The 24,559-nt window shown below is 44.5% G+C and overlaps 2 protein-coding genes across 2 annotated transcripts; both read left to right on the top strand.

Annotated features, from left to right (window-relative positions):
* Positions 1–15,138: 15,138 nt before the first annotated feature.
* LOC123441680 lies at positions 15,139–16,758 on the top strand (the record flags this gene model as incomplete). Its single annotated transcript, XM_045117981.1, has 3 exons — positions 15,139–15,700; positions 15,863–15,955; positions 16,391–16,758. Coding segments are annotated over exons 1-3 (1,023 nt in total), but the record flags the coding sequence as incomplete, so codon positions are not given.
* A 5,370-nt stretch (positions 16,759–22,128) lies between these two features.
* Positions 22,129–23,748, top strand: LOC123441679 (the record flags this gene model as incomplete). The annotated part of the gene is made up of 3 exons (XM_045117980.1): positions 22,129–22,690; positions 22,853–22,945; positions 23,381–23,748. Coding segments are annotated over exons 1-3 (1,023 nt in total), but the record flags the coding sequence as incomplete, so codon positions are not given.
* Positions 23,749–24,559: the final 811 nt, after the last annotated feature.

Genomic DNA, 24,559 nt, shown 5'->3' with positions numbered 1-24,559 from the left:
GTCATGAACTTAGTCTAAAAGTTGTCTTTATAAATATTGTAGATGTCCAACGTCAACCTCAATTTCAACGCATTCCTAGAGAAAAACAAGCTGAAAGATGATGGTAGCAACTATGCGGACTGGGTTCGCAACTTGAAGCTCATCCTTGAAGCAGCTAAAAAGGCTTAGGTCCTTAGTGGGCCGCTAGGTGACCCTCCCGCTCCCGCAGCAGCCCAGGACATTCTGAACGTCTGGCAAACGCGGAGTGATGACTACTCTCTGGTCAGGTGTGGCATGTTATACAGTTTAGAAACGGGGCTCCAAAGGCGTTTTGAGCAACACGGGGCATATGCGATGTTCCAGGAGCTGACGCTAGTTTTTCAAGCTCATGCCCGTGTCGAGAGATATGAAGTCTCCAACAAGTTCTTTAGCTGTAAGATGGAGGAGAACAGTTCTGTCAGTGAGCACATACTCAAAATGTTTGGGTTACACGGCCGTCTGACTTCACTTGGAGTCGAACTTCCGGATGATGCTATAATTGACAGAATCCTCCAGTCTCTCCCACCAAACTACAAAGGCTTTTTGCTTAACTACAACATGCAAGGGATGGAGAAGACCATTCCCGAGTTGTACTCGATTCTCAAGTTTGCAGAAGTAGAAATCATGAAGGAGCATCAAGTTTTGATGGTCAACAAGACCACTAGTTTCAAGAAAGGAAGGGGTAAGAAGAACTTCAAGAAAGACGACAAAGCTGTTGCCACGCCCGGTAAGCCAGATGCCGGGAAGAAGAAAAAGAACAGACCCAAGCCTGAGACTGAGTGTTTCTATTGCAAGGGAAAGGGTCACTGGAAGCGGAACTGCCCCAAATACTTAGCGGACAAGAAGGCCGGCAACGTTAAAGGTATATGTGATATACATGTTATTGATGTGTACCTTACCAGCGCTCGTAGTAGCTCCTGGGTATTTGATACCGGTGCTGTTGCTCACATTTGCAACTCAAAGCAGGAACTGCGGAATAAGCGGAGACTGGCCAAGGACTAGGTGCCGATGCGCGTCGGGAATGGTTCAAAGGTCGATGTGATCGCCGTCGGCACGCTACCTCTACATCTACCATCGGGATTAGTTTTAAACCTTAATAATTGTTATTTAGTACCAGCTTTAAGCATGAACATTGTATCAGGGTCTTGCTTAATGCGAGACGGCTACTCATTTAAGTCAGAGAATAATGGTTGTTCTATTTATATGAGTGATATGTTTTATGGTCATGCTCCGCTGGTGAATGGTTTATTCTTGATGAATCTCAATCGTGATGTTACACATATTCATAGTGTGAGTACCAAAAGATGCAAAGTTGATAATGATAGTCCCACATACTTGTGGCACTGCCGCCTTGGTCATATCGGCGTTAAGCGCATGAAGAAGCTCCATACTGATGGACTATTAGAGTCTCTTGACTTTGAATCATTTGACACATGCGAACCGTGCCTCATGGGCAAGATGACTAAGACTCCATTCTCAGGAATAATGGAGAGAGCAACTGACTTATTGGAAATAATACATACTGATGTGTGTGGTCCAATGAACGTTGAAGCTCGCGGTGGTTATCGTTATGTTATCACTCTCACCGACGATTTGAGTAGGTATGGGTATATCTACTTGATGAAGCACAAATCTGAGACGTTTGAAAAGTTCAAGGAATTTCAGAGTGAGGTTGAGAATCAACGTGACAGAAAAATTAAATGTCTACGATCTGATTGTGGAGGAGAATATTTGAATCACGAGTTTGGCACACACCTAAGGAAGTGTGGAATCGTTTCACAACTGACGCCGCTTGGCACACCGCAGCGCAACGGAGTGTCTGAACGTCGTAATCCCACTTTATTAGTTATGGTACGATCTATGATGTCTCTTACCGACTTACCGCTATCATTTTGGGAATACGCATTAGAAACTGCTGCATTCACTTTAAATAGGGCACCGTCTAAATCCGTTGAGAAGACACCGTATGAACTATGGTTTGGCAAGAAACATAAGTTGTCGTTTCTTAAAGTTTAGGGCTGCGATGCTTATGTGAAGAAACTTCAACCAGAAGAGCTCGAACCCAAAGCGGAGAAATGCGTATTCATAGGATACCCTAAGGAAACTATTGGGTATACCTTCTATCTTAGATCCAAAGGTAAAACCTTTGTTGCCAAGAACGGATCCTTTCTAGAGAAAGAGTTTCTCTCGAATGAAGTAAGTGGGAGGAAGGTAGAACTTGATGAGGTAATTACACCCCCTCTCGAACAGGATAGTAGCACAGCGCGGGAAGCTGTTCCTGTGGCGCCTACACCGACTGAAGAGGAAGTTAATGATGATGATCATGAAGCTTCAGATCAAGTTACTACTGAACCGCGAAGGTCCACAAGGGTACGCTCCGCACCAGAGTGGTACGGCAACCCTGTGATGGAAATCATGTTGTTAGACAACGGTGAACCTTCGAACTATGAAGAAGCAATGGCGGGCCCGGATTCCAACAAATGGCTTGAGGCTACGAAATCCGAGATAGGATCCATGTATGAGAACAAAGTATGGACTTTGGTGGACTTGCCCGATGACCTGCGAGCCATAGAAAATAAATGGATCTTCAAGAAGAAGACTGATGCAAATGGTAATGTAACCGTTTACAAAGCTCGACTTGTCGCAAAGGGTTTTCGACAAATTCAAGGAGTTGACTACGAAGAGACTTTCTCTCTCGTAGCGAAGCTGAAATCAGTCCGAATCATGTTAGCAATTGCCGCCTTTTATGATTATGAAATTTGGCAAATGGACGTCAAAACAGCATTTCTTAACGGGAACCTTAAGGAAGAGTTGTATATGATGCAACCAGAAGGTTTTGTCGACCCTAAGGGTGCTAACAAAGTGTGCAAGCTCCAGCGCTCCATCTATTGGCTGGTGCAAGCATCTCGGAGTTGGAACATTCGCTTTAATGAGGTGATTAAAGCGTTTGGGTTCATACAGGTTTACGGAGAAGCCTCTCTGTACAAGAAAGTGAGTGGGAGCTCTGTAGCTTTCCTCATACTATATGTGGATGACATATTATTGATGGGGAATAATATAGAGATGTTGGAGAGCATAAAGGCCTATTTGAACAATAGTTTTTCAATGAAGGACCCCGGAGAAGCTGCATACATATTAGGCATCAAGATCTATAGAGATAGATCGAGATGCCTCATAGGTCTTTCGCAAAGTACATACCTTGACAAGATATTGAAGAAGTTCAATATGGAAAACTCAAAGAAAGGGTTCTTGCCAGCTTTGCAAGGTATGAGATTGAGTAAGACTCAGTCGCCGACCACGGCAGCAGATAGAGAGAAGATGAGTTATGTCCCATACGCTTCAGTCGTGGGCTCTCTAATGTATGCCATGCTGTGTACCAGACCTGATATAAACCTTGCCATAAGTTTGGTAGGGAGGTACCAAAGTAATCCCGGTAGAGAACAATGGACAGCGGTCAAGAATATCCTTAAGTACCTGAAAAGGACTAAGGAAATGTTTCTCGTTTATGGAGGTGACGAAGAGCTCATCGTAAAGGGTTACGTCGACGCTAGCTTCGACATAGATCCGGATGACTCTAAGTCACAGACCGGATACATATATGTGTTGAATGGTGGGGCAGTGAGCTGGTGCAGCACCAAGCAAGAAGTCGTGGCAGCATCTACATGTGAAGCGGAGTACATAGCTGCTTCAGAAGCGGCTCATGAAGGAATTTGGATGAAGGAGCTCATCACCGACCTTGGAGTGGTTCCAAGCGCGTCGGGTCCTATGACACTCTTCTGTGATAACACTGGAGCCATTGCCATAGCCAAGGAGCCCAGGTTTCACCGGAAGATGAAGCACATCAAGCGCCGCTACAACTCCATCCAGGACCATGTCCCGAGTGGAGTGATAGATATTTGTAAAGTACACACGGATCTGAATATTGCAGACCCGTTGACTAAACCTCTTCCACGAGCAAAACATGATCAGCACCATAATGCTATGGGTTTTCGATACATCACAATGTAACTAGATTATTGACTCTAGTGCAAGTGGGAGACTGTTGGAAATATGCCCTAGAGGCAATAATAAAATGGTTATTATCATATTTCCTTGTTCATGATAATCGTCTATTGTTCATGCTATAATTGTATTAACAGGAAACAGTAATACATGTGTGAATAAATAGATCAAATGTGTCCCTAGCAAGCCTCTAGTTGGCTAGCTCGTTAGTCAATAGATGATCATGGTTTCCTGATCATGGGCATTAGGTGTCATTGATAACGGGATCACATCATTGGGAGAATGATGTGATGGACAAGACCCAATCCTAAGGATAGCACTAGATCGTATTGTTCGTATGCTAAAGCTTTTCTAATGTCAAGTATCTTTTCCTTCGACCGTGAGATTGTGCAACTCCCGGATACCGTAGGAGTGCTTTGGGTGTATCAAACGTCACAACGTAACTGGGTGACTATGAAGGTGCACTACGGGTACCTCCGGAAGTGTCTGTATGATTGGTACGAATCGAGATCGGGATTTGTCACTCCGTGTGACGGAGAGGTATCTCTGGGCCCACTCGGTAGAACATCATCATGAGCTCAATGTGACTAAGGAGTTGGTCACACGATGACGTGCTATGGAACGAGTAAAGAGACCTACCGGTAACGAGATTGAACAAGGTATAGGTATACCGACAATCGAATCTCGGGCAAGTTCTATACCGACAGACAATGGGAATCGTATACGGGATTGATTGAATCCTTGACATCGTGGTTCATCCGATGAGATCATCGTGGAGCAAGTGGGAGCCACCATGGGTATCCAGACCCCGCTGATGGTTATTGGCCAGAGAGGTGTCTCGGTCATGTCTGCCTGTCTCCCGAACCCGTAGGGTCTACACACTTAAGGTTCGATGACGCTAGGGTTATAGAGAATTGTTATACGAGGTTACCGAGAGTTGTTCGGAGTCCCGGATGAGATACCGGACGTCACGAGGAGCTCCGGAATTGTCCGGAGGTAAAGATTGATATATAGGACGGATGGTTTCGGATACCGGAAGTGTTTCGGGCATCACCGGTAACGTACCGGGACCACCGGGACCACCGGAGGTGGCCCGGGGGACCACCGAAGGGGGGCAACGACCCCGGGAGATAAGGTGGGCCAAGTGGGGGTGGGAACCAGCCCCTAGGTGGGCTGGTGCGCCTCCCCACTCAGCCCATAGCGCAAGGGAGAGAAAAGGGTGGGGCAAACCCTAGGCCAGGTGGGCCTAAGGCCCACCAGATGGTGCGCCACCTTCTCCTCCCCCTTCTGGCCGCCGCACCTCCCATATGGGGGGGGGGCTGCCGCACCCCCTAGGGTGGGAACCCTAGGGGTGGCACCCCCTCTCCCCTCCCCCTATATATATCGGGCACTTTTGGCCATTGAGACACACGGTTTTTCCTCTCTCTCGGCGCAGCCCCGCTCCTGTCCCTCCTCCTTTCTGCCGGTGCCTGGCGAAGCCCTGCCGGGAGACCTCGTCTCTCCATCGACACCACGTTGTCGTGCTGCTGGAGTTCTTCCCCAAACTCTCCCTCCTCCTTGCTGGATCAAGGTGCGGGAGACGTCACCGGGCTGCACGTGTGTTGAACGCGGAGGTGCCGTAGTTCGGCACTAGATCGGAATCGCTGCGAGTACGACTCCATCAACCGCGTTCTAGCAACGCTTCCGCTTAGCGATCTTCAAAGGTATGAAGATGCTCTTACCCCTCTCTCGTTGCTGGTCTCTCCATTGGAAGATCTGAACATGCTTAGGAAAATTTTGAATTTATGCTACGTTCCCGAACAAACAGCTTAGTCCGGGTTAGTTCCATTCAAATCATGCAAATTAGAGTCAAAAACAAGGGCAAAAGAGTTTGGAAAAGTAGATACGATGGAGACGTATCAGTGAGTTCCTCTTATGTTTGGCTGTCATCGGTTTAGTCGCACCGGTGACGTCACGTCCTTAAAACGGGCATCATTAAATCTAAAGGCTTAAAAGCCCAAAGGTGAACATTCCCCTATTTAGCAACCCTTGTGACGAAAAGTCGGGATAATCAATCACGAAAAAACTCAAACCATGGCTTGTCAATAAGGAGATTCGAATAATAACCCAAGCCTGCCCACACACGCTTACCGGTGCGGTTGTTTCGGGAAGTGGTAGAGCTAGCGACGCAGTAAGCGGAAACCCTTAGTTTTATGTCATCCCATAAAAAGGTAAAAAGATCCAAAAGCCACCACACCCATTTCAAACTCGACTCCCCTTTTATTCTAAGCTCGAGCGTCTAGACCCATTTCATGTCCCACCCTTTCTAGCCACCCCCTTTTAGCTCAGCAATGACCGGCTCGGGCGCCCAAGGCAAGTGGGATATCTCGAGCGTCTCCAACGGGGACATCTAGGAGCTGAAGCGCTACAACTATCTTCGGGCCGACATCGCGCACCGAGCACCAGAGAAGGGCCAGGTGGTATCTACACCAAAGTTTGGTGAGCGGGTGGTGTTCTTCCCCCACTTCATCCAAGAAATGGGCTTCCCGCTCCACCCCTTTTTCAGGGGCTTGATGTTCTACTATGGGTTAGACTTCGACGATCTTCCCCTGAATTTTGTCATGCATATCTCCACCTTCATCACTGTTTGCGAGGCCTTCCTATGGGTTCATCTACACTTTACTATTTGGCTTAAAACTTTCAATCTTAAGCCAAACTTCGTCAACAGTCAACACACCGACTGTGGTGGGGTCATGGTAAGCAAGCTTTTCCACGTCTCATGTCCAGAGGGCACCTTGATCAACACCATCAAGTGCTGGCAGGAGTGGTTCTACATCACGGAGCCACGAGATACCAGCTGGGTAGTGCCCGACGGATTCAGATCTGGATCCCCTGTGAGGTTAACCTCGTGGGTTAGGAAAGGCCTAGACTGGGGCTCAACTCCAGATGTGAAGCTGCTATAGAAGTGCATCAGGGAAATGGTGGCGACAAACGTCAAGCTGACCCACATGGTCCAGGTCATGCACCATCATGGCATCCTTCCCTACCAGCGCCGGGATAACCCTATGTGGTCTTACAAGCCCAGCGACCCGTGGGTGGTGCAAGAGTTCTAACGCACCACTCACGAGAATCTGTGGTCGATACTACTCAAGCCTGAGCGGAAGTGGTCGATCGGGGACGAAGATATTGTCTTGGATGCTAAGACCCCCCCCCTTAGGAGATATGTCCTAGAGCTTCCACTTAAAGTTTCCATTTTACAAAGGTTTTTACTATTTCTCCTACCGTCCCTGCAGGATTGGCTTGCCAAAGACGAAAACATAGCCGGCACCGTGCCCCTGCCCGAGGAACCCCGGTTAGCATTGCTGAACTTGATGCTGGAAGTGGCGTCGTACACGGCGCTAGAGAATAAGAAGAATGAGACCTGCGGGGGTCTCCGTTCGAGGGGTCCTCCGGATACCAACTCCGGAGACACCCATGTCTCCTCCACCCACGAGGGGGAAATGCTAAAGATGAGGAGGAGAAGGACTCCCTCCAGGCGAGGAAGAGGGAAGCTCTAGAGGGGGTCGAGGAGGGGCTACCTCCTCGGGCTCCGAAGATACCTTGCAAGAGCAAGGTTGCCTTGCTCGGTGATGGCCCGTATTTCGATTAGGAGCTCGGAGCCTTTGAAGCGGTTCCTCGCTGAACCCGAGGGTCAAGCCTCCGGCCCAAAGGTATGGATTCCAATAGTTTTCCTAGCGGAATTACACTGGATTCTTGTTAATAACGAGTTGTTCTTGTCGCAGTGCCATTCGAAATCGTCCAATGGACTAGATATCGTAGGGGGGTTTGCTGCATCCCGAGCTGGCATAGGGCGGGAATGCGTCCCACAATACCCCTCCCGAGGCCTCGGATGAGGCAGCCTAGGTGATATCCCATAAGGGCCCACCGACGGGGGACAAGGTAGTTATGGCCGAGGTGGGTACATTGAACGCCGAGGACCGGGAGGTCCCAGCCAAAGTTGATACACCAGCCTCCAAAGACCTCGAGGTCCTTGATGAAGTTGATGCACCAGCCAATGAAGATCAGGTGGTCCTGTCCAAGGTCCACGACTTGGTCACCGGGACCCGGGAGGTTGGTTCCCTCCATGCAAGCGGAGAGGGGAGACGCATTCCCTCTGAGCTTTGCCCAGAGAAAGCTTCAAGGAGCTTTAATCTTCCAGGGCCTCTGGTGCCGCCTGCAGCGTCGCTCGTAATAGAGCAGGATGTGGCTGGGAGGCTGACCATGATGAAGGATGCCTTGGCCAGCTCATCCATCGTCAATGAACATCGCACCATTATGGGTGCGGTTCCAGAGAGTATTCAGTCCGTTAACAGCGGTGTGAGCAAAGCCTTCAATGGCTTGTTGGCGGGCTTTATGGTAAGCCATATGATGTTTTAAGTTTTATTATAATGTTTTATATGTTGTTATGGGTATAACAGCCCCTGAGCCATGGGCAAGTTTGACAAGCTTATCCGTCGCTCAAAATAACTCCTAGTCATAAAGAAAAATAATTCGGAGATTTTTTATTATAACTGCTCGCTGGAGTAATTTCGACCGAGTGTCTCCTGTTCCGATAACTCAGAGTCCTTTTAATTCATAATTTTGCCCGGTAGGCCTCATCCTCCACTTCTAATGCCAATGCTCTCGAGATTGCCAAGATGAACCTGAAATTGAAGGTTTCTAATGAAGAGCTAAGCCATGTAAATGTCCGGCTAGATGAAAGGTGTAGCGACCGGACTCAACACGAGTCAAGCCTCTGGTGTTTCCGTACCATCCCTAGATCATGCTGGTACACACATATTACATAATGTATATATTCAAGAGTTCAATCACACAGTTTTATTAATCGAAATCTCATAAAGAGTACTTTATTACAATAAAGGATTACAATAAAGTGGCTGAAGGCCAACTCATGAGATATCTAAAGAAGACTAGAGGAAGCATCAGGTAGACGAGTCCATCCGACTCCAAGGGCATGTCGCTGAGCGTAGATCGTAGCCTCACTCCTGGTCGGAAAAGTACTCTGCAACATGATACGTTGCAGCCGTGTAGGTCAGCATATTGAATATGCCGGCAAGTCATCAAAGAGAGGAGTAAAATAACAATCAGCTATCTCTACATGCATATTTGGCCGGTGGGGCTAAGTTTTGCATAAAGCGAGTTTTATCCTACAACAAGAGGGGTTGAAAGCAAAATATTACTACATCGTTTGTTGTTAACGAGATGGTTCCGCAAACCAATTCTCGTGCCCGAATAGTTGTTAACACCCACATCATTATTACGTTGTGTCGAGAGTTCAGGGGAAATTCAATGCCTTCGACTCAAGTTGTCCATGACCGTGGACACGGCTAATCGATTAGGTTGGGCACTCTACAGAGTTTTGCACACGTTCCCCACAAGATTTGATCGCCTCCGGGTTTGTCCTCGCACTTCAGAGTGTTTGAAGACTGGATGATCAAAACATGGTCTTTCAACGGGTCCCTCTGAATCCCTGTCGGTGCCCATCCATTCCTACCGTTCTTCTACATCTTCTAGCACCGCCTGTCCAGAGTCGCCGCGTTGTCCAACCAAGCCAGAGCCCATAATGACTTGTGGCTGTGCAGGTAAGCCTTGAGTCTTGAAGTCTCCGTCCGTCTCTTCGAGCCTGGGTGAAGCTTTCCGCAGGATGACATGGCCTCTCCAGCATCCCGGGCATCCACTGGGTTCTCCAGGTAGCCGATCAACCGTCCTTCACCCAGAGTTGGATTGCGTCAGAGGTCTTGAAAATCTTGTCGTAACCGGTCTTGATTATTATATCAACCTCGCATCACTCGTGATATACACTCAACCGATAACCCGTCTACTCAAGCATAGCATTAAGGAACTTTCGTCCCGGGGCCAAGTATCGGGGTTGTTGTATTCCTACCACATGATACTACAACTTATACTAAAGTTTCCAAGTACCTAGGCAGCATGCAATTGGGCAAAGAAAGGTGATCTACCATGCATCAAAAACATAGGTAAAACAACATGATCAAAATGACTTGCCTTGATGATAGTCGTCTTGCTCGAGCGCTTCTAAGTAACACGCTTCGCACTCCGGATGATCTACCGATACAAACACAAAACACACCATAAGCACTTCACTCATGCAACAAGTAAAAATAACATCACAAGTAAGGATTTGATAAAGTCTAAGTAAAAGAATCCATCACGCGCCGGTATGGTAGAAACTTGTTTCTGTTGAAAACACCAGTAAAAATACTTTAAAATTTTTGAAACTTCTACCACAGTAAGATTTTATCATTAGGAAGCAGTAGCAAAACAATCAACTCAAAATCATTTTTTAAACTCCTGGAATAGGCAAAACATGGTTTAAACTAAATCTAATCTAACTTATATTGTAAAATTTCAAACATAGACAAATTATATATTTTTTTAAACTACAGAAAATTTCGAGTCTACTGGAACAGGAATCAATGCCATTGGACTTCGGGATCAAAAGTTGTGGCCAAAACAAAACAGAAACTTTTCTGTTTTTGCAATTAGGCAGAAAAATGAAAATAACTAGTAACTAGCAGGGGGTACACGTGGCATGTTGTGATAGGTTGCGGGGGCGTTTGTTGCAAGATTAGGAGCAAACGGCCAAGGACTAGCAAAACTTGCTGGCTAAAACATAAGTGAACTAAAACCGCTGGTTTCCTACTCTAAACTGAAAGGGTATCCTAAGGATCTAATCTACACCATCTAATAGAGATCTAATGGCTACAAAAGAAAAAGAAGAAACAAACAGAGGGAGGAGAAGCTACCGTGGCTGATGAGGACATCAATACCATTGCTACACCCACAGCTCCAGCTGCTATACATACTGGACCAGTTACTAGAGCTCGTGCACGCCAATTGAATTACCAGGTACTTTCGTTTATTGGGAATACTTCTAATGTTCATGAACATATGATGCTGCCTAAGTTAGATACTTTTGTTGTTCTCATGAATGAAGGACCTAGCATGGACAAGAAGGATATCCGTTGGAGCGGGATGAAGCATGGCAAACAAGGGGCACGCGCGGGAGAGAACAATGGAGCTTCCCTTGGTGATTTCCGCACTTTAAAGCCACCATAAGGAGAGCATGAAGACTTTGGACGAAATATTCAAGACCCCACTTTATTAATTTCGTCCATAGGCTATTATAGGTGTTGCGCCACCTTATTTTTGGGCCAGGCCCATGTAATTTCGAAATACCATAATATAGGCTATTTTTAGAGTCCGTATGTGTGGGGAAACCGAGACTAGGGCTGTTTTCGGAACCCTTCCCCAAGGGTTACGAAATTGCCTCTCTTTTCCCTCATATATACAGCCCTTAGGGCACCGTTTAGACTTGGGTTTTGTTTAGATTTCAAGTTCGCCATAGCTGCAACTTCGCGTTCTTCGTTTGTGTTCTACGACCAGACAAAGACGTCACAGAACCCCACCTTCATCAATAAAGCTTTTCTCTTATATTCGCAATATCCTGATTGCAATCTTGGTTTCTTGCTTGTTCTTCGTTTGCGTGCAGGAAACAGACCCTCGTGGTCAGGTTGATCGTGCTCCGGCGTGATCAATAACCTCTCGGAGTTGGTTTAGCGATTGCTAAGGCGCGACGTCCTCACACGTTGTAGTCGGATCGTCAAAGTCTACTCCATCTAAACGATATCCACGATCTCATCGAAAGACAGGGACAACTTCGCCTCTATCAAGTGGTATCAGAGTTTCAGGTTGCTCGGTGAGATTCTACCAGTTTTCATCTTTAGATCGGATCTGTTCTTCATACCTATCGTCCACGAAACAGCCAAAAAAATATATATTAGGCTTAGATCATCATATCCGAACCAATCTGAGCCTTTGCATAATCTTTTCAGTAGTTTGCTTAGTTGAATTTGCGGTTACATCGTCGTGTCGAGTTGCTGGTCTTAGTGTCTAGTTCTTTAGAGTTTCGAGTTCTGTTCATAGTTTGTCACGCCGTCACCGCCTCGTATTTCATCATATACCACCACCACGCCACCATTATCCTTGCTGCCATATACCACCACCACGCCACCATTATCCTTGCTGCCATATACCACCACCATATATCCATTACCATCCTAGTCTGTTTCGGTTTAGGTTAATTTCGAGATCTATTTGATTTCGATTTCGCGTTTCCTTACCTGAGTAGGTCTCGGAAAAAAAAAAAAAAAAAAAAAAAAATTTCGCGTTTCGATTTCGCGTTTCGAGTCTGGCACGCTTTCCAGAGCGCTTTTTAGGCCAAAATTTCGAGGGGTGAAAATTTTTTTTCCCTATCGTTTCGTTAGGGTTTTTAAAGAGTTTTGAGCCCCTCGCCATCATAGTGATTTTTTCGCTTTTTTTTGGCCGCCGCAGCCCCGCACCGCTACAAAAAAAAAAAAAAATTGTCCACAAAAATTTTTCGTCCCTATCCTGTTTTTAGTCCTTGGGAAGAGTTTTGAGCCACTCGCCATTATAGTGATTTCCTGAAAAAAAAAAAAAAGAAAAAAAAAAAAAAAAAAAAGAAGAAAAAATCAGAGTGGCTCTTCCCTTGATTAGTACGTGTCGTCGTGACTTCGTTGGTGTTCTAGGCTCGCGTCTCTAGTACGATCTAGCCTAGGACCAGCACGGTACCGTCGTTGAGCGTCTTTTCAATTTTGCATCTCTGAACTGATTATAGCTGACCCTTCTTGCTACCATATTATAAGCCTTCCCAGCTCCACATACATCTCCATCGTGTGTTTGACACCACCTGGCAATCGCTATATCCAACCTTCGAGAGTTTTGACTACACCGGTTGCCGATCGCCACCTGCTGCTGGGTAAGAATTTGTAAGAAATTGAGATTTGCTTGACAGATTTGTGACACACCACCACCACTTCCTAGTAGTCTGTAGGGTCATATTTTGCTGTGTTCCTATTGCTGCTAACCATGCCAGGATCACACGACGAGGAGATCGACTGGGAGAACCTGACCAACCAGGAGCTTTATGATAAATTTCAGCAAATGATGTCTCAGCAGGTACAGGGTTTCCTAACAACCTTTGGAGAGGCCATGGAAAAGCTGGACGGTATGGAGCAGAAATTCGACACCAAGATGAATGCCAAGTTCAATGAGGTGCTTGCCAGATTACCACCACCAGCTATAGCTTCTGTTCCCCTTCAACCACAACAACGGCGACGACCGGGACGCGTGCCTCTCAGCCACGTGCAGCCTTTTATTGGTCTTGATCCTCCACCTGCTGCTGCTGGTGCTGGTGCTGGTGCTGCTGCTGCTGCTGCTGCTGCTGAGGTTTCTACGGCTGAGCAGCATGATGATTATAATGATGATTACGATGGTGATTACGATGCTGAGGGAGAGCATGCTCCAGTTCAGCACGGGGAACAACAACCACCACCACGACAAGCCGCCGGTCGTCCACATGGATACAACCGCAACGGTAGGGATGCACCACACCCTCAGGTACGGGATCACGACCATCTCCCTAAAGTTAAATTGAATATTCCTAGTTTTGATGGTCGCTATGTTCCTGATCTATATCTTACTTGGGAGTTAGAAACAGAACAACGTTTTACATGCTTGCAATTTCCTGAAGATAGACGTGTGGCTGCTGCTGTTTGCTCTTTCACTAGTTTTGCTTGTGTTTGGTGGTCTGAATATTGTCGAATACATCATGCTAATATTCCAGCTACTTGGGCTGCTTTGAAAACTGCTATGCGTACTCGTTGGGTTCCACCATATTATCAACGAGACTTACTTCAAAACTTGCAGCGTTTAAGACAAGGAAAAAAGTCTGTAGAAGAATATTATCAGGAATTACAAACTGGCATGATTAGATGTGGTATTGTTGAGGACAATGAAGCTATGCTTGCACGTTTTATGGGTGGACTAAATAGAGATATTCAGACTATTCTAGAATATAAGGATTATAACACTATCACTCGTTTATTCCATCTTGCTTGCAAAGCTGAACGTGAAGTGCAGGATCGACAGGCTTTGGCAAGAACTAACTTTTCTGCAGGTCGCACTTCCTCATGGACGCCACGAACCACGTCTACTTCAACACGTCCTCCTGCATCCGCACCACCTGTTTCAGCCGCCAATTCCACCAGAGATACCAGGAAACAGGCCCCTGCACCATCGTTCGCCAAGAGTACACCTTCTGGGCCCGCACAGAGTTCTTCTTCATCCACTGCATCTACAGGGCAAACACATGAGGTTATCTGTCGTCGTTGCAAGGGTGGAGGTCATTATGCAAGAGAGTGTCCATCCAAGCGTGTGATGATTATTACTGAGGATGGTGGATATGACTCCGCTAGTGATTATGACGAGGAGACTCTGGCTCTTATTGCAAGTGAAGAACGGGGTGTAGATGATACTGCACAAGAGACACAATACATGGCTGCTGACTACGCTGACAGGTATGAAAGCTTAGTTGCTCAACGTGTTTTAAGTGTGCAGGTAACACAGGTTGAACAAAATCAGAGGCACAACTTGTTCCATACTAAGGGAGTGGTAAAGGAACGTTCTGTTCGCGTAATCATCGATGGAGGGAGTTGCAACAACTTAGCTAGCATGGAGATGGTGGAGAAGCTATCTCTCACCACCAGACCACATCCTCATCCTTATTATATCCAGTGGTTCAACAACAGTGGCAAGGTTAAGGTAACACGTACTGTTCGTGTGCATTTTAGCATTGCTACATATTCTGATTTTGTTGATTGTGATGTGGTACCCATGCAAGCATGCTCCGTTTTACTTGGTAGACCATGGCAATTTGATAAAAATTCTGTACACCATGGTAGAACAAATCAGTATACTCTTGTTCATAAGGATCAAAATATAACTTTGCTTCCTATGTCTCCTGAACATATTATGAAAGATGACATTGCTAGAGCTAGTAAAGCAAAACAAGACCTACATAAGAGTGAAAATCAGATTGTAGCAAAAGAATTTGAGCAACACAATAAGCCTAATAAATCATCATCTAGTGTTGCCTCTGAAATAAAACTGAAAAGTGGTTGTTTACTTGCCACTAAATCCGATATTACTGATTTGGATATCACTACATCTGTTTGCTATGCTTTCGTCTGCAAAGAGGTATTATTTTCCTTTGAGGACATGCCATCCTCTTTGCCTCCTGCTGTCATTAACATTTTGCAGGAGTTCGCTGACGTCTTTCCACAAGACGTGCCACCGGGATTACCACCTATTAGAGGGATTGAGCATCAGATTGATTTAATTCCCGGTGCATCGCTACCAAACCGTGCACCATACCGTACCAATCCAGAGGAGACGAAGGAGATTATGCGTCAAGTACAAGAGCTACTCGACAAAGGTTATATACGTGAATCTCTTAGTCCTTGTGCTGTGCCTATTATTCTAGTGCCGAAAAAGGATGGTACATCGCGTATGTGTGTTGATTGTAGAGGCATTAATAATATTACTATTCGTTATCGTCATCCTATTCCTAGGCTAGATGATATGCTTGATGAATTAAGTGGCTCTATAATTTTCTCTAAAGTTGATTTGCGTAGTGGATACCATCAAATTCGCATGAAATTGGGAGATGAATGGAAAACGGCATTTAAAACTAAGTTTGGATTATATGAGTGGTTAGTTATGCCTTTTGGTTTGACTAATGCACCTAGCACTTTCATGAGATTAATGAATGAGGTTTTACGTGCTTTCATTGGACGCTTTGTGGTAGTCTACTTTGATGATATATTAATTTATAGTAGATCTTTGGAGGACCACTTGGATCATTTGCGTGCTGTTTTTACTGCTCTCCGTGATGCACGTTTGTTTGGTAACCTTGGGAAGTGCACCTTTTGCACGGACCGAGTATCTTTTCTTGGCTATGTTGTTACTCCACAGGGAATTGAAGTTGATAAAGCTAAGATTGAAGCTATTGAGAGTTGGCCGCAACCCAAAACGGTCACACAAGTGCGGAGTTTCCTTGGACTCGCTGGGTTTTATAGGCGTTTTGTGAGAGATTTTAGCACCATTGCTGCACCTCTCAATGAGCTTACAAAGAAAGATGTGCCTTATTTTTGGGGTACTGCACAGGAAGAAGCCTTCACAGTTTTGAAAGATAAGTTAACTCATGCTCCCTTACTCCAACTTCCTGATTTTAATAAGACTTTCGAGCTTGAATGTGATGCTAGTGGAATTGGATTAGGAGGTGTGTTATTACAAGATGGTAAACCTGTTGCATACTTTTCTGAAAAACTAAGTGGGCCTAGTCTGAATTATTCTACTTATGATAAGGAATTATATGCTCTTGTTCGGACTTTGGAAACATGGCAACATTATTTATGGCCCAAAGAATTTGTCATACATTCTGATCATGAATCTTTGAATCATATTAAAAGTCAAGCAAAACTGAACCGTAGACATGCTAAATGGGTTGAATTCATTGAGACTTTCCCGTACGTCATTAAACACAAGAAGGGTAAAGATAATGTTATTGCTGATGCTTTGTCTCGTCGTTATACTATGCTTTCACAACTTGACTTTAAAATATTTGGTTTGGAAACCATCAAAGATCAATATGTGCATGATGCTGATTTCAAAGATGTGTTGGAGAATTGTAGAGAAGGGAGAACATGGAACAAGTTCATCATTAATAATGGCTTTGTGTTTCGTGCTAACAAGCTATGCATTCCAGCTAGCTCTATTCGTCTTTTGTTGTTACAGGAGGCGCATGGAGGAGGATTGATGGGACACTTTGGCGTCAAGAAGACGGAGGACGTACTTGCTACACATTTCTTTTGGCCAAGGATGCGACGGGATGTTGAGCGTTTTGTTGCTCGCTGCACGACATGTCAAAAAGCTAAGTCACGACTGAATCCTCATGGTTTATATATGCATTTGCCTGTACCTAGTGTTCCTTGGGAGGATATATCTATGGACTTTGTTTTAGGTTTACCTCGAACAAAGAAGGGGAGGGATAGCATATTTGTTGTCGTGGATAGATTTTCAAAAATGGCACACTTTATACCATGTCATAAAAGTGATGATGCCGCTAATGTGGCTGATTTGTTCTTTCGTGAAATTATTCGCTTACATGGTGTGCCAAATACGATTGTTTCAGATCGTGATGCTAAATTTCTTAGCCACTTTTGGCGATGTTTATGGGCTAAGTTGGGGACAAAATTGCTTTTTAGTACTACTTGTCACCCCCAAACTGATGGACAAACTGAAGTAGTCAATAGATCTTTGTCTACTATGCTTAGGGCTGTTTTGAAGAACAATCTAAAACTGTGGGAAGAATGCTTGCCTCATATTGAATTTGCTTATAATCGTTCGCTGCATTCTACTACAAAGATGTGCCCTTTTGAAATTGTGTATGGTTTCCTACCTCGTGCACCTATTGATTTGTTACCTATTCCATCTTCGGAGAAGGTTAATTTTGATGCTAAAGAACGTGCTGAATTGATATTGAAGATGCATGAGTTAACTAAGGAAAACATTGAGCGCATGAATGCTAGATATAAACTTGCTGGAGATAAGGGTAGAAAACATGTTGTCTTTGCACCTGGAGATCTTGTTTGGTTGCATTTGCGTAAGGATAGGTTTCCGGATTTGCGTAAGTCAAAGCTAATGCCGCGTGCTGGTGGTCCTTTCAAAGTGTTAGAAAAAATAAATGATAACGCATATCGACTTGAGCTGCCTGCAGATTTTGGGGTTAGTCCCACTTTTAACATTGCAGATTTGAAGCCATATTTGGGTGAGGAAGATGAGCTTCCGTCGAGGACGACTTCAGTTCAAGAAGGGGAGGATGATGAGGACATCAATACCATTGCTACACCCACAGCTCCAGCTGCTATACATACTGGACCAGTTACTAGAGCTCGTGCACGCCAATTGAATTACCAGGTACTTTCGTTTATTGGGAATACTTCTAATGTTCATGAACATATGATGCTGCCTAAGTTAGATACTTTTGTTGTTCTCATGAATGAAGGACCTAGCATGGACAAGAAGGATATCCGTTGGAGCGGGATGAAGCATGGCAAACAAGGGGCACGCGCGGGAGAGAACAATGGAGCTTCCCTTGGTGATTTCCGCACTTTAAAGCCACCATAAGGAGAGCATGAAGACTTTGGACGAAATATTCAAGACCCCACTTTATTAATTTCGTCCATAGGCTATTATAGGTGTTGCGCCACCTTATTTTTGGGCCAGGCCCATGTAATTTCGAAATACCATAATATAGGCTATTTTTAGAGTCCGTATGTGTGGGGAAACCGAGACTAGGGCTGTTTTCGGAACCCTTCCCCAAGGGTTACGAAATTGCCTCTCTTTTCCCTCATATATACAGCCCTTAGGGCACCGTTTAGACTTGGGTTTTGTTTAGATTTCAAGTTCGCCATAGCTGCAACTTCGCGTTCTTCGTTTGTGTTCTACGACCAGACAAAGACGTCACAGAACCCCACCTTCATCAATAAAGCTTTTCTCTTATATTCGCAATATCCTGATTGCAATCTTGGTTTCTTGCTTGTTCTTCGTTTGCGTGCAGGAAACAGACCCTCGTGGTCAGGTTGATCGTGCTCCGGCGTGATCAATAACCTCTCGGAGTTGGTTTAGCGATTGCTAAGGCGCGACGTCCTCACACGTTGTAGTCGGATCGTCAAAGTCTACTCCATCTAAACGATATCCACGATCTCATCGAAAGACAGGGACAACTTCGCCTCTATCAAGTGGTATCAGAGTTTCAGGTTGCTCGGTGAGATTCTACCAGTTTTCATCTTTAGATCGGATCTGTTCTTCATACCTATCGTCCACGAAACAGCCAAAAAAATATATATTAGGCTTAGATCATCATATCCGAACCAATCTGAGCCTTTGCATAATCTTTTCAGTAGTTTGCTTAGTTGAATTTGCGGTTACATCGTCGTGTCGAGTTGCTGGTCTTAGTGTCTAGTTCTTTAGAGTTTCGAGTTCTGTTCATAGTTTGTCACGCCGTCACCGCCTCGTATTTCATCATATACCACCACCACGCCACCATTATCCTTGCTGCCATATACCACCACCACGCCACCATTATCCTTGCTGCCATATACCACCACCATATATCCATTACCATCCTAGTCTGTTTCGGTTTAGGTTAATTTCGAGATCTATTTGATTTCGATTTCGCGTTTCCTTACCTGAGTAGGTCTCGGAAAAAAAAAAAAAAAAAAAAAAAAATTTCGCGTTTCGATTTCGCGTTTCGAGTCTGGCACGCTTTCCAGAGCGCTTTTTAGGCCAAAATTTCGAGGGGTGAAAATTTTTTTTCCCTATCGTTTCGTTAGGGTTTTTAAAGAGTTTTGAGCCCCTCGCCATCATAGTGATTTTTTCGCTTTTTTTTGGCCGCCGCAGCCCCGCACCGCTACAAAAAAAAAAAAAAATTGTCCACAAAAATTTTTCGTCCCTATCCTGTTTTTAGTCCTTGGGAAGAGTTTTGAGCCACTCGCCATTATAGTGATTTCCTGAAAAAAAAAAAAAAGAAAAAAAAAAAAAAAAAAAAGAAGAAAAAATCAGAGTGGCTCTTCCCTTGATTAGTACGTGTCGTCGTGACTTCGTTGGTGTTCTAGGCTCGCGTCTCTAGTACGATCTAGCCTAGGACCAGCACGGTACCGTCGTTGAGCGTCTTTTCAATTTTGCATCTCTGAACTGATTATAGCTGACCCTTCTTGCTACCATATTATAAGCCTTCCCAGCTCCACATACATCTCCATCGTGTGTTTGACACCACCTGGCAATCGCTATATCCAACCTTCGAGAGTTTTGACTACACCGGTTGCCGATCGCCACCTGCTGCTGGGTAAGAATTTGTAAGAAATTGAGATTTGCTTGACAGATTTGTGACACACCACCACCACTTCCTAGTAGTCTGTAGGGTCATATTTTGCTGTGTTCCTATTGCTGCTAACCATGCCAGGATCACACGACGAGGAGATCGACTGGGAGAACCTGACCAACCAGGAGCTTTATGATAAATTTCAGCAAATGATGTCTCAGCAGGTACAGGGTTTCCTAACAACCTTTGGAGAGGCCATGGAAAAGCTGGACGGTATGGAGCAGAAATTCGACACCAAGATGAATGCCAAGTTCAATGAGGTGCTTGCCAGATTACCACCACCAGCTATAGCTTCTGTTCCCCTTCAACCACAACAACGGCGACGACCGGGACGCGTGCCTCTCAGCCACGTGCAGCCTTTTATTGGTCTTGATCCTCCACCTGCTGCTGCTGGTGCTGGTGCTGGTGCTGCTGCTGCTGCTGCTGCTGCTGAGGTTTCTACGGCTGAGCAGCATGATGATTATAATGATGATTACGATGGTGATTACGATGCTGAGGGAGAGCATGCTCCAGTTCAGCACGGGGAACAACAACCACCACCACGACAAGCCGCCGGTCGTCCACATGGATACAACCGCAACGGTAGGGATGCACCACACCCTCAGGTACGGGATCACGACCATCTCCCTAAAGTTAAATTGAATATTCCTAGTTTTGATGGTCGCTATGTTCCTGATCTATATCTTACTTGGGAGTTAGAAACAGAACAACGTTTTACATGCTTGCAATTTCCTGAAGATAGACGTGTGGCTGCTGCTGTTTGCTCTTTCACTAGTTTTGCTTGTGTTTGGTGGTCTGAATATTGTCGAATACATCATGCTAATATTCCAGCTACTTGGGCTGCTTTGAAAACTGCTATGCGTACTCGTTGGGTTCCACCATATTATCAACGAGACTTACTTCAAAACTTGCAGCGTTTAAGACAAGGAAAAAAGTCTGTAGAAGAATATTATCAGGAATTACAAACTGGCATGATTAGATGTGGTATTGTTGAGGACAATGAAGCTATGCTTGCACGTTTTATGGGTGGACTAAATAGAGATATTCAGACTATTCTAGAATATAAGGATTATAACACTATCACTCGTTTATTCCATCTTGCTTGCAAAGCTGAACGTGAAGTGCAGGATCGACAGGCTTTGGCAAGAACTAACTTTTCTGCAGGTCGCACTTCCTCATGGACGCCACGAACCACGTCTACTTCAACACGTCCTCCTGCATCCGCACCACCTGTTTCAGCCGCCAATTCCACCAGAGATACCAGGAAACAGGCCCCTGCACCATCGTTCGCCAAGAGTACACCTTCTGGGCCCGCACAGAGTTCTTCTTCATCCACTGCATCTACAGGGCAAACACATGAGGTTATCTGTCGTCGTTGCAAGGGTGGAGGTCATTATGCAAGAGAGTGTCCATCCAAGCGTGTGATGATTATTACTGAGGATGGTGGATATGACTCCGCTAGTGATTATGACGAGGAGACTCTGGCTCTTATTGCAAGTGAAGAACGGGGTGTAGATGATACTGCACAAGAGACACAATACATGGCTGCTGACTACGCTGACAGGTATGAAAGCTTAGTTGCTCAACGTGTTTTAAGTGTGCAGGTAACACAGGTTGAACAAAATCAGAGGCACAACTTGTTCCATACTAAGGGAGTGGTAAAGGAACGTTCTGTTCGCGTAATCATCGATGGAGGGAGTTGCAACAACTTAGCTAGCATGGAGATGGTGGAGAAGCTATCTCTCACCACCAGACCACATCCTCATCCTTATTATATCCAGTGGTTCAACAACAGTGGCAAGGTTAAGGTAACACGTACTGTTTGTGTGCATTTTAGCATTGCTACATATTCTGATTTTGTTGATTGTGATGTGGTACCCATGCAAGCATGCTCCGTTTTACTTGGTAGACCATGGCAATTTGATAAAAATTCTGTACACCATGGTAGAACAAATCAGTATACTCTTGTTCATAAGGATCAAAATATAACTTTGCTTCCTATGTCTCCTGAACATATTATGAAAGATGACATTGCTAGAGCTAGTAAAGCAAAACAAGACCTACATAAGAGTGAAAATCAGATTGTAGCAAAAGAATTTGAGCAACACAATAAGCCTAATAAATCATCATCTAGTGTTGCCTCTGAAATAAAACTGAAAAGTGGTTGTTTACTTGCCACTAAATCCGATATTACTGATTTGGATATCACTACATCTGTTTGCTATGCTTTCGTCTGCAAAGAGGTATTATTTTCCTTTGAGGACATGCCATCCTCTTTGCCTCCTGCTGTCATTAACATTTTGCAGGAGTTCGCTGACGTCTTTCCACAAGACGTGCCACCGGGATTACCACCTATTAGAGGGATTGAGCATCAGATTGATTTAATTCCCGGTGCATCGCTACCAAACCGTGCACCATACCGTACCAATCCAGAGGAGACGAAGGAGATTATGCGTCAAGTACAAGAGCTACTCGACAAAGGTTATATACGTGAATCTCTTAGTCCTTGTGCTGTGCCTATTATTCTAGTGCCGAAAAAGGATGGTACATCGCGTATGTGTGTTGATTGTAGAGGCATTAATAATATTACTATTCGTTATCGTCATCCTATTCCTAGGCTAGATGATATGCTTGATGAATTAAGTGGCTCTATAATTTTCTCTAAAGTTGATTTGCGTAGTGGATACCATCAAATTCGCATGAAATTGGGAGATGAATGGAAAACGGCATTTAAAACTAAGTTTGGATTATATGAGTGGTTAGTTATGCCTTTTGGTTTGACTAATGCACCTAGCACTTTCATGAGATTAATGAATGAGGTTTTACGTGCTTTCATTGGACGCTTTGTGGTAGTCTACTTTGATGATATATTAATTTATAGTAGATCTTTGGAGGACCACTTGGATCATTTGCGTGCTGTTTTTACTGCTCTCCGTGATGCACGTTTGTTTGGTAACCTTGGGAAGTGCACCTTTTGCACGGACCGAGTATCTTTTCTTGGCTATGTTGTTACTCCACAGGGAATTGAAGTTGATAAAGCTAAGATTGAAGCTATTGAGAGTTGGCCGCAACCCAAAACGGTCACACAAGTGCGGAGTTTCCTTGGACTCGCTGGGTTTTATAGGCGTTTTGTGAGAGATTTTAGCACCATTGCTGCACCTCTCAATGAGCTTACAAAGAAAGATGTGCCTTATTTTTGGGGTACTGCACAGGAAGAAGCCTTCACAGTTTTGAAAGATAAGTTAACTCATGCTCCCTTACTCCAACTTCCTGATTTTAATAAGACTTTCGAGCTTGAATGTGATGCTAGTGGAATTGGATTAGGAGGTGTGTTATTACAAGATGGTAAACCTGTTGCATACTTTTCTGAAAAACTAAGTGGGCCTAGTCTGAATTATTCTACTTATGATAAGGAATTATATGCTCTTGTTCGGACTTTGGAAACATGGCAACATTATTTATGGCCCAAAGAATTTGTCATACATTCTGATCATGAATCTTTGAATCATATTAAAAGTCAAGCAAAACTGAACCGTAGACATGCTAAATGGGTTGAATTCATTGAGACTTTCCCGTACGTCATTAAACACAAGAAGGGTAAAGATAATGTTATTGCTGATGCTTTGTCTCGTCGTTATACTATGCTTTCACAACTTGACTTTAAAATATTTGGTTTGGAAACCATCAAAGATCAATATGTGCATGATGCTGATTTCAAAGATGTGTTGGAGAATTGTAGAGAAGGGAGAACATGGAACAAGTTCATCATTAATAATGGCTTTGTGTTTCGTGCTAACAAGCTATGCATTCCAGCTAGCTCTATTCGTCTTTTGTTGTTACAGGAGGCGCATGGAGGAGGATTGATGGGACACTTTGGCGTCAAGAAGACGGAGGACGTACTTGCTACACATTTCTTTTGGCCAAGGATGCGACGGGATGTTGAGCGTTTTGTTGCTCGCTGCACGACATGTCAAAAAGCTAAGTCACGACTGAATCCTCATGGTTTATATATGCATTTGCCTGTACCTAGTGTTCCTTGGGAGGATATATCTATGGACTTTGTTTTAGGTTTACCTCGAACAAAGAAGGGGAGGGATAGCATATTTGTTGTCGTGGATAGATTTTCAAAAATGGCACACTTTATACCATGTCATAAAAGTGATGATGCCGCTAATGTGGCTGATTTGTTCTTTCGTGAAATTATTCGCTTACATGGTGTGCCAAATACGATTGTTTCAGATCGTGATGCTAAATTTCTTAGCCACTTTTGGCGATGTTTATGGGCTAAGTTGGGGACAAAATTGCTTTTTAGTACTACTTGTCACCCCCAAACTGATGGACAAACTGAAGTAGTCAATAGATCTTTGTCTACTATGCTTAGGGCTGTTTTGAAGAACAATCTAAAACTGTGGGAAGAATGCTTGCCTCATATTGAATTTGCTTATAATCGTTCGCTGCATTCTACTACAAAGATGTGCCCTTTTGAAATTGTGTATGGTTTCCTACCTCGTGCACCTATTGATTTGTTACCTATTCCATCTTCGGAGAAGGTTAATTTTGATGCTAAAGAACGTGCTGAATTGATATTGAAGATGCATGAGTTAACTAAGGAAAACATTGAGCGCATGAATGCTAGATATAAACTTGCTGGAGATAAGGGTAGAAAACATGTTGTCTTTGCACCTGGAGATCTTG

This window comes from Hordeum vulgare, chromosome 3H (genome assembly GCF_904849725.1).
Source record: "Hordeum vulgare subsp. vulgare chromosome 3H, MorexV3_pseudomolecules_assembly, whole genome shotgun sequence".
In the NCBI taxonomy this organism is placed as follows: Eukaryota; Viridiplantae; Streptophyta; class Magnoliopsida; order Poales; family Poaceae; genus Hordeum; species Hordeum vulgare.
This window is presented reverse-complemented; position numbering and strand designations above follow the sequence as displayed.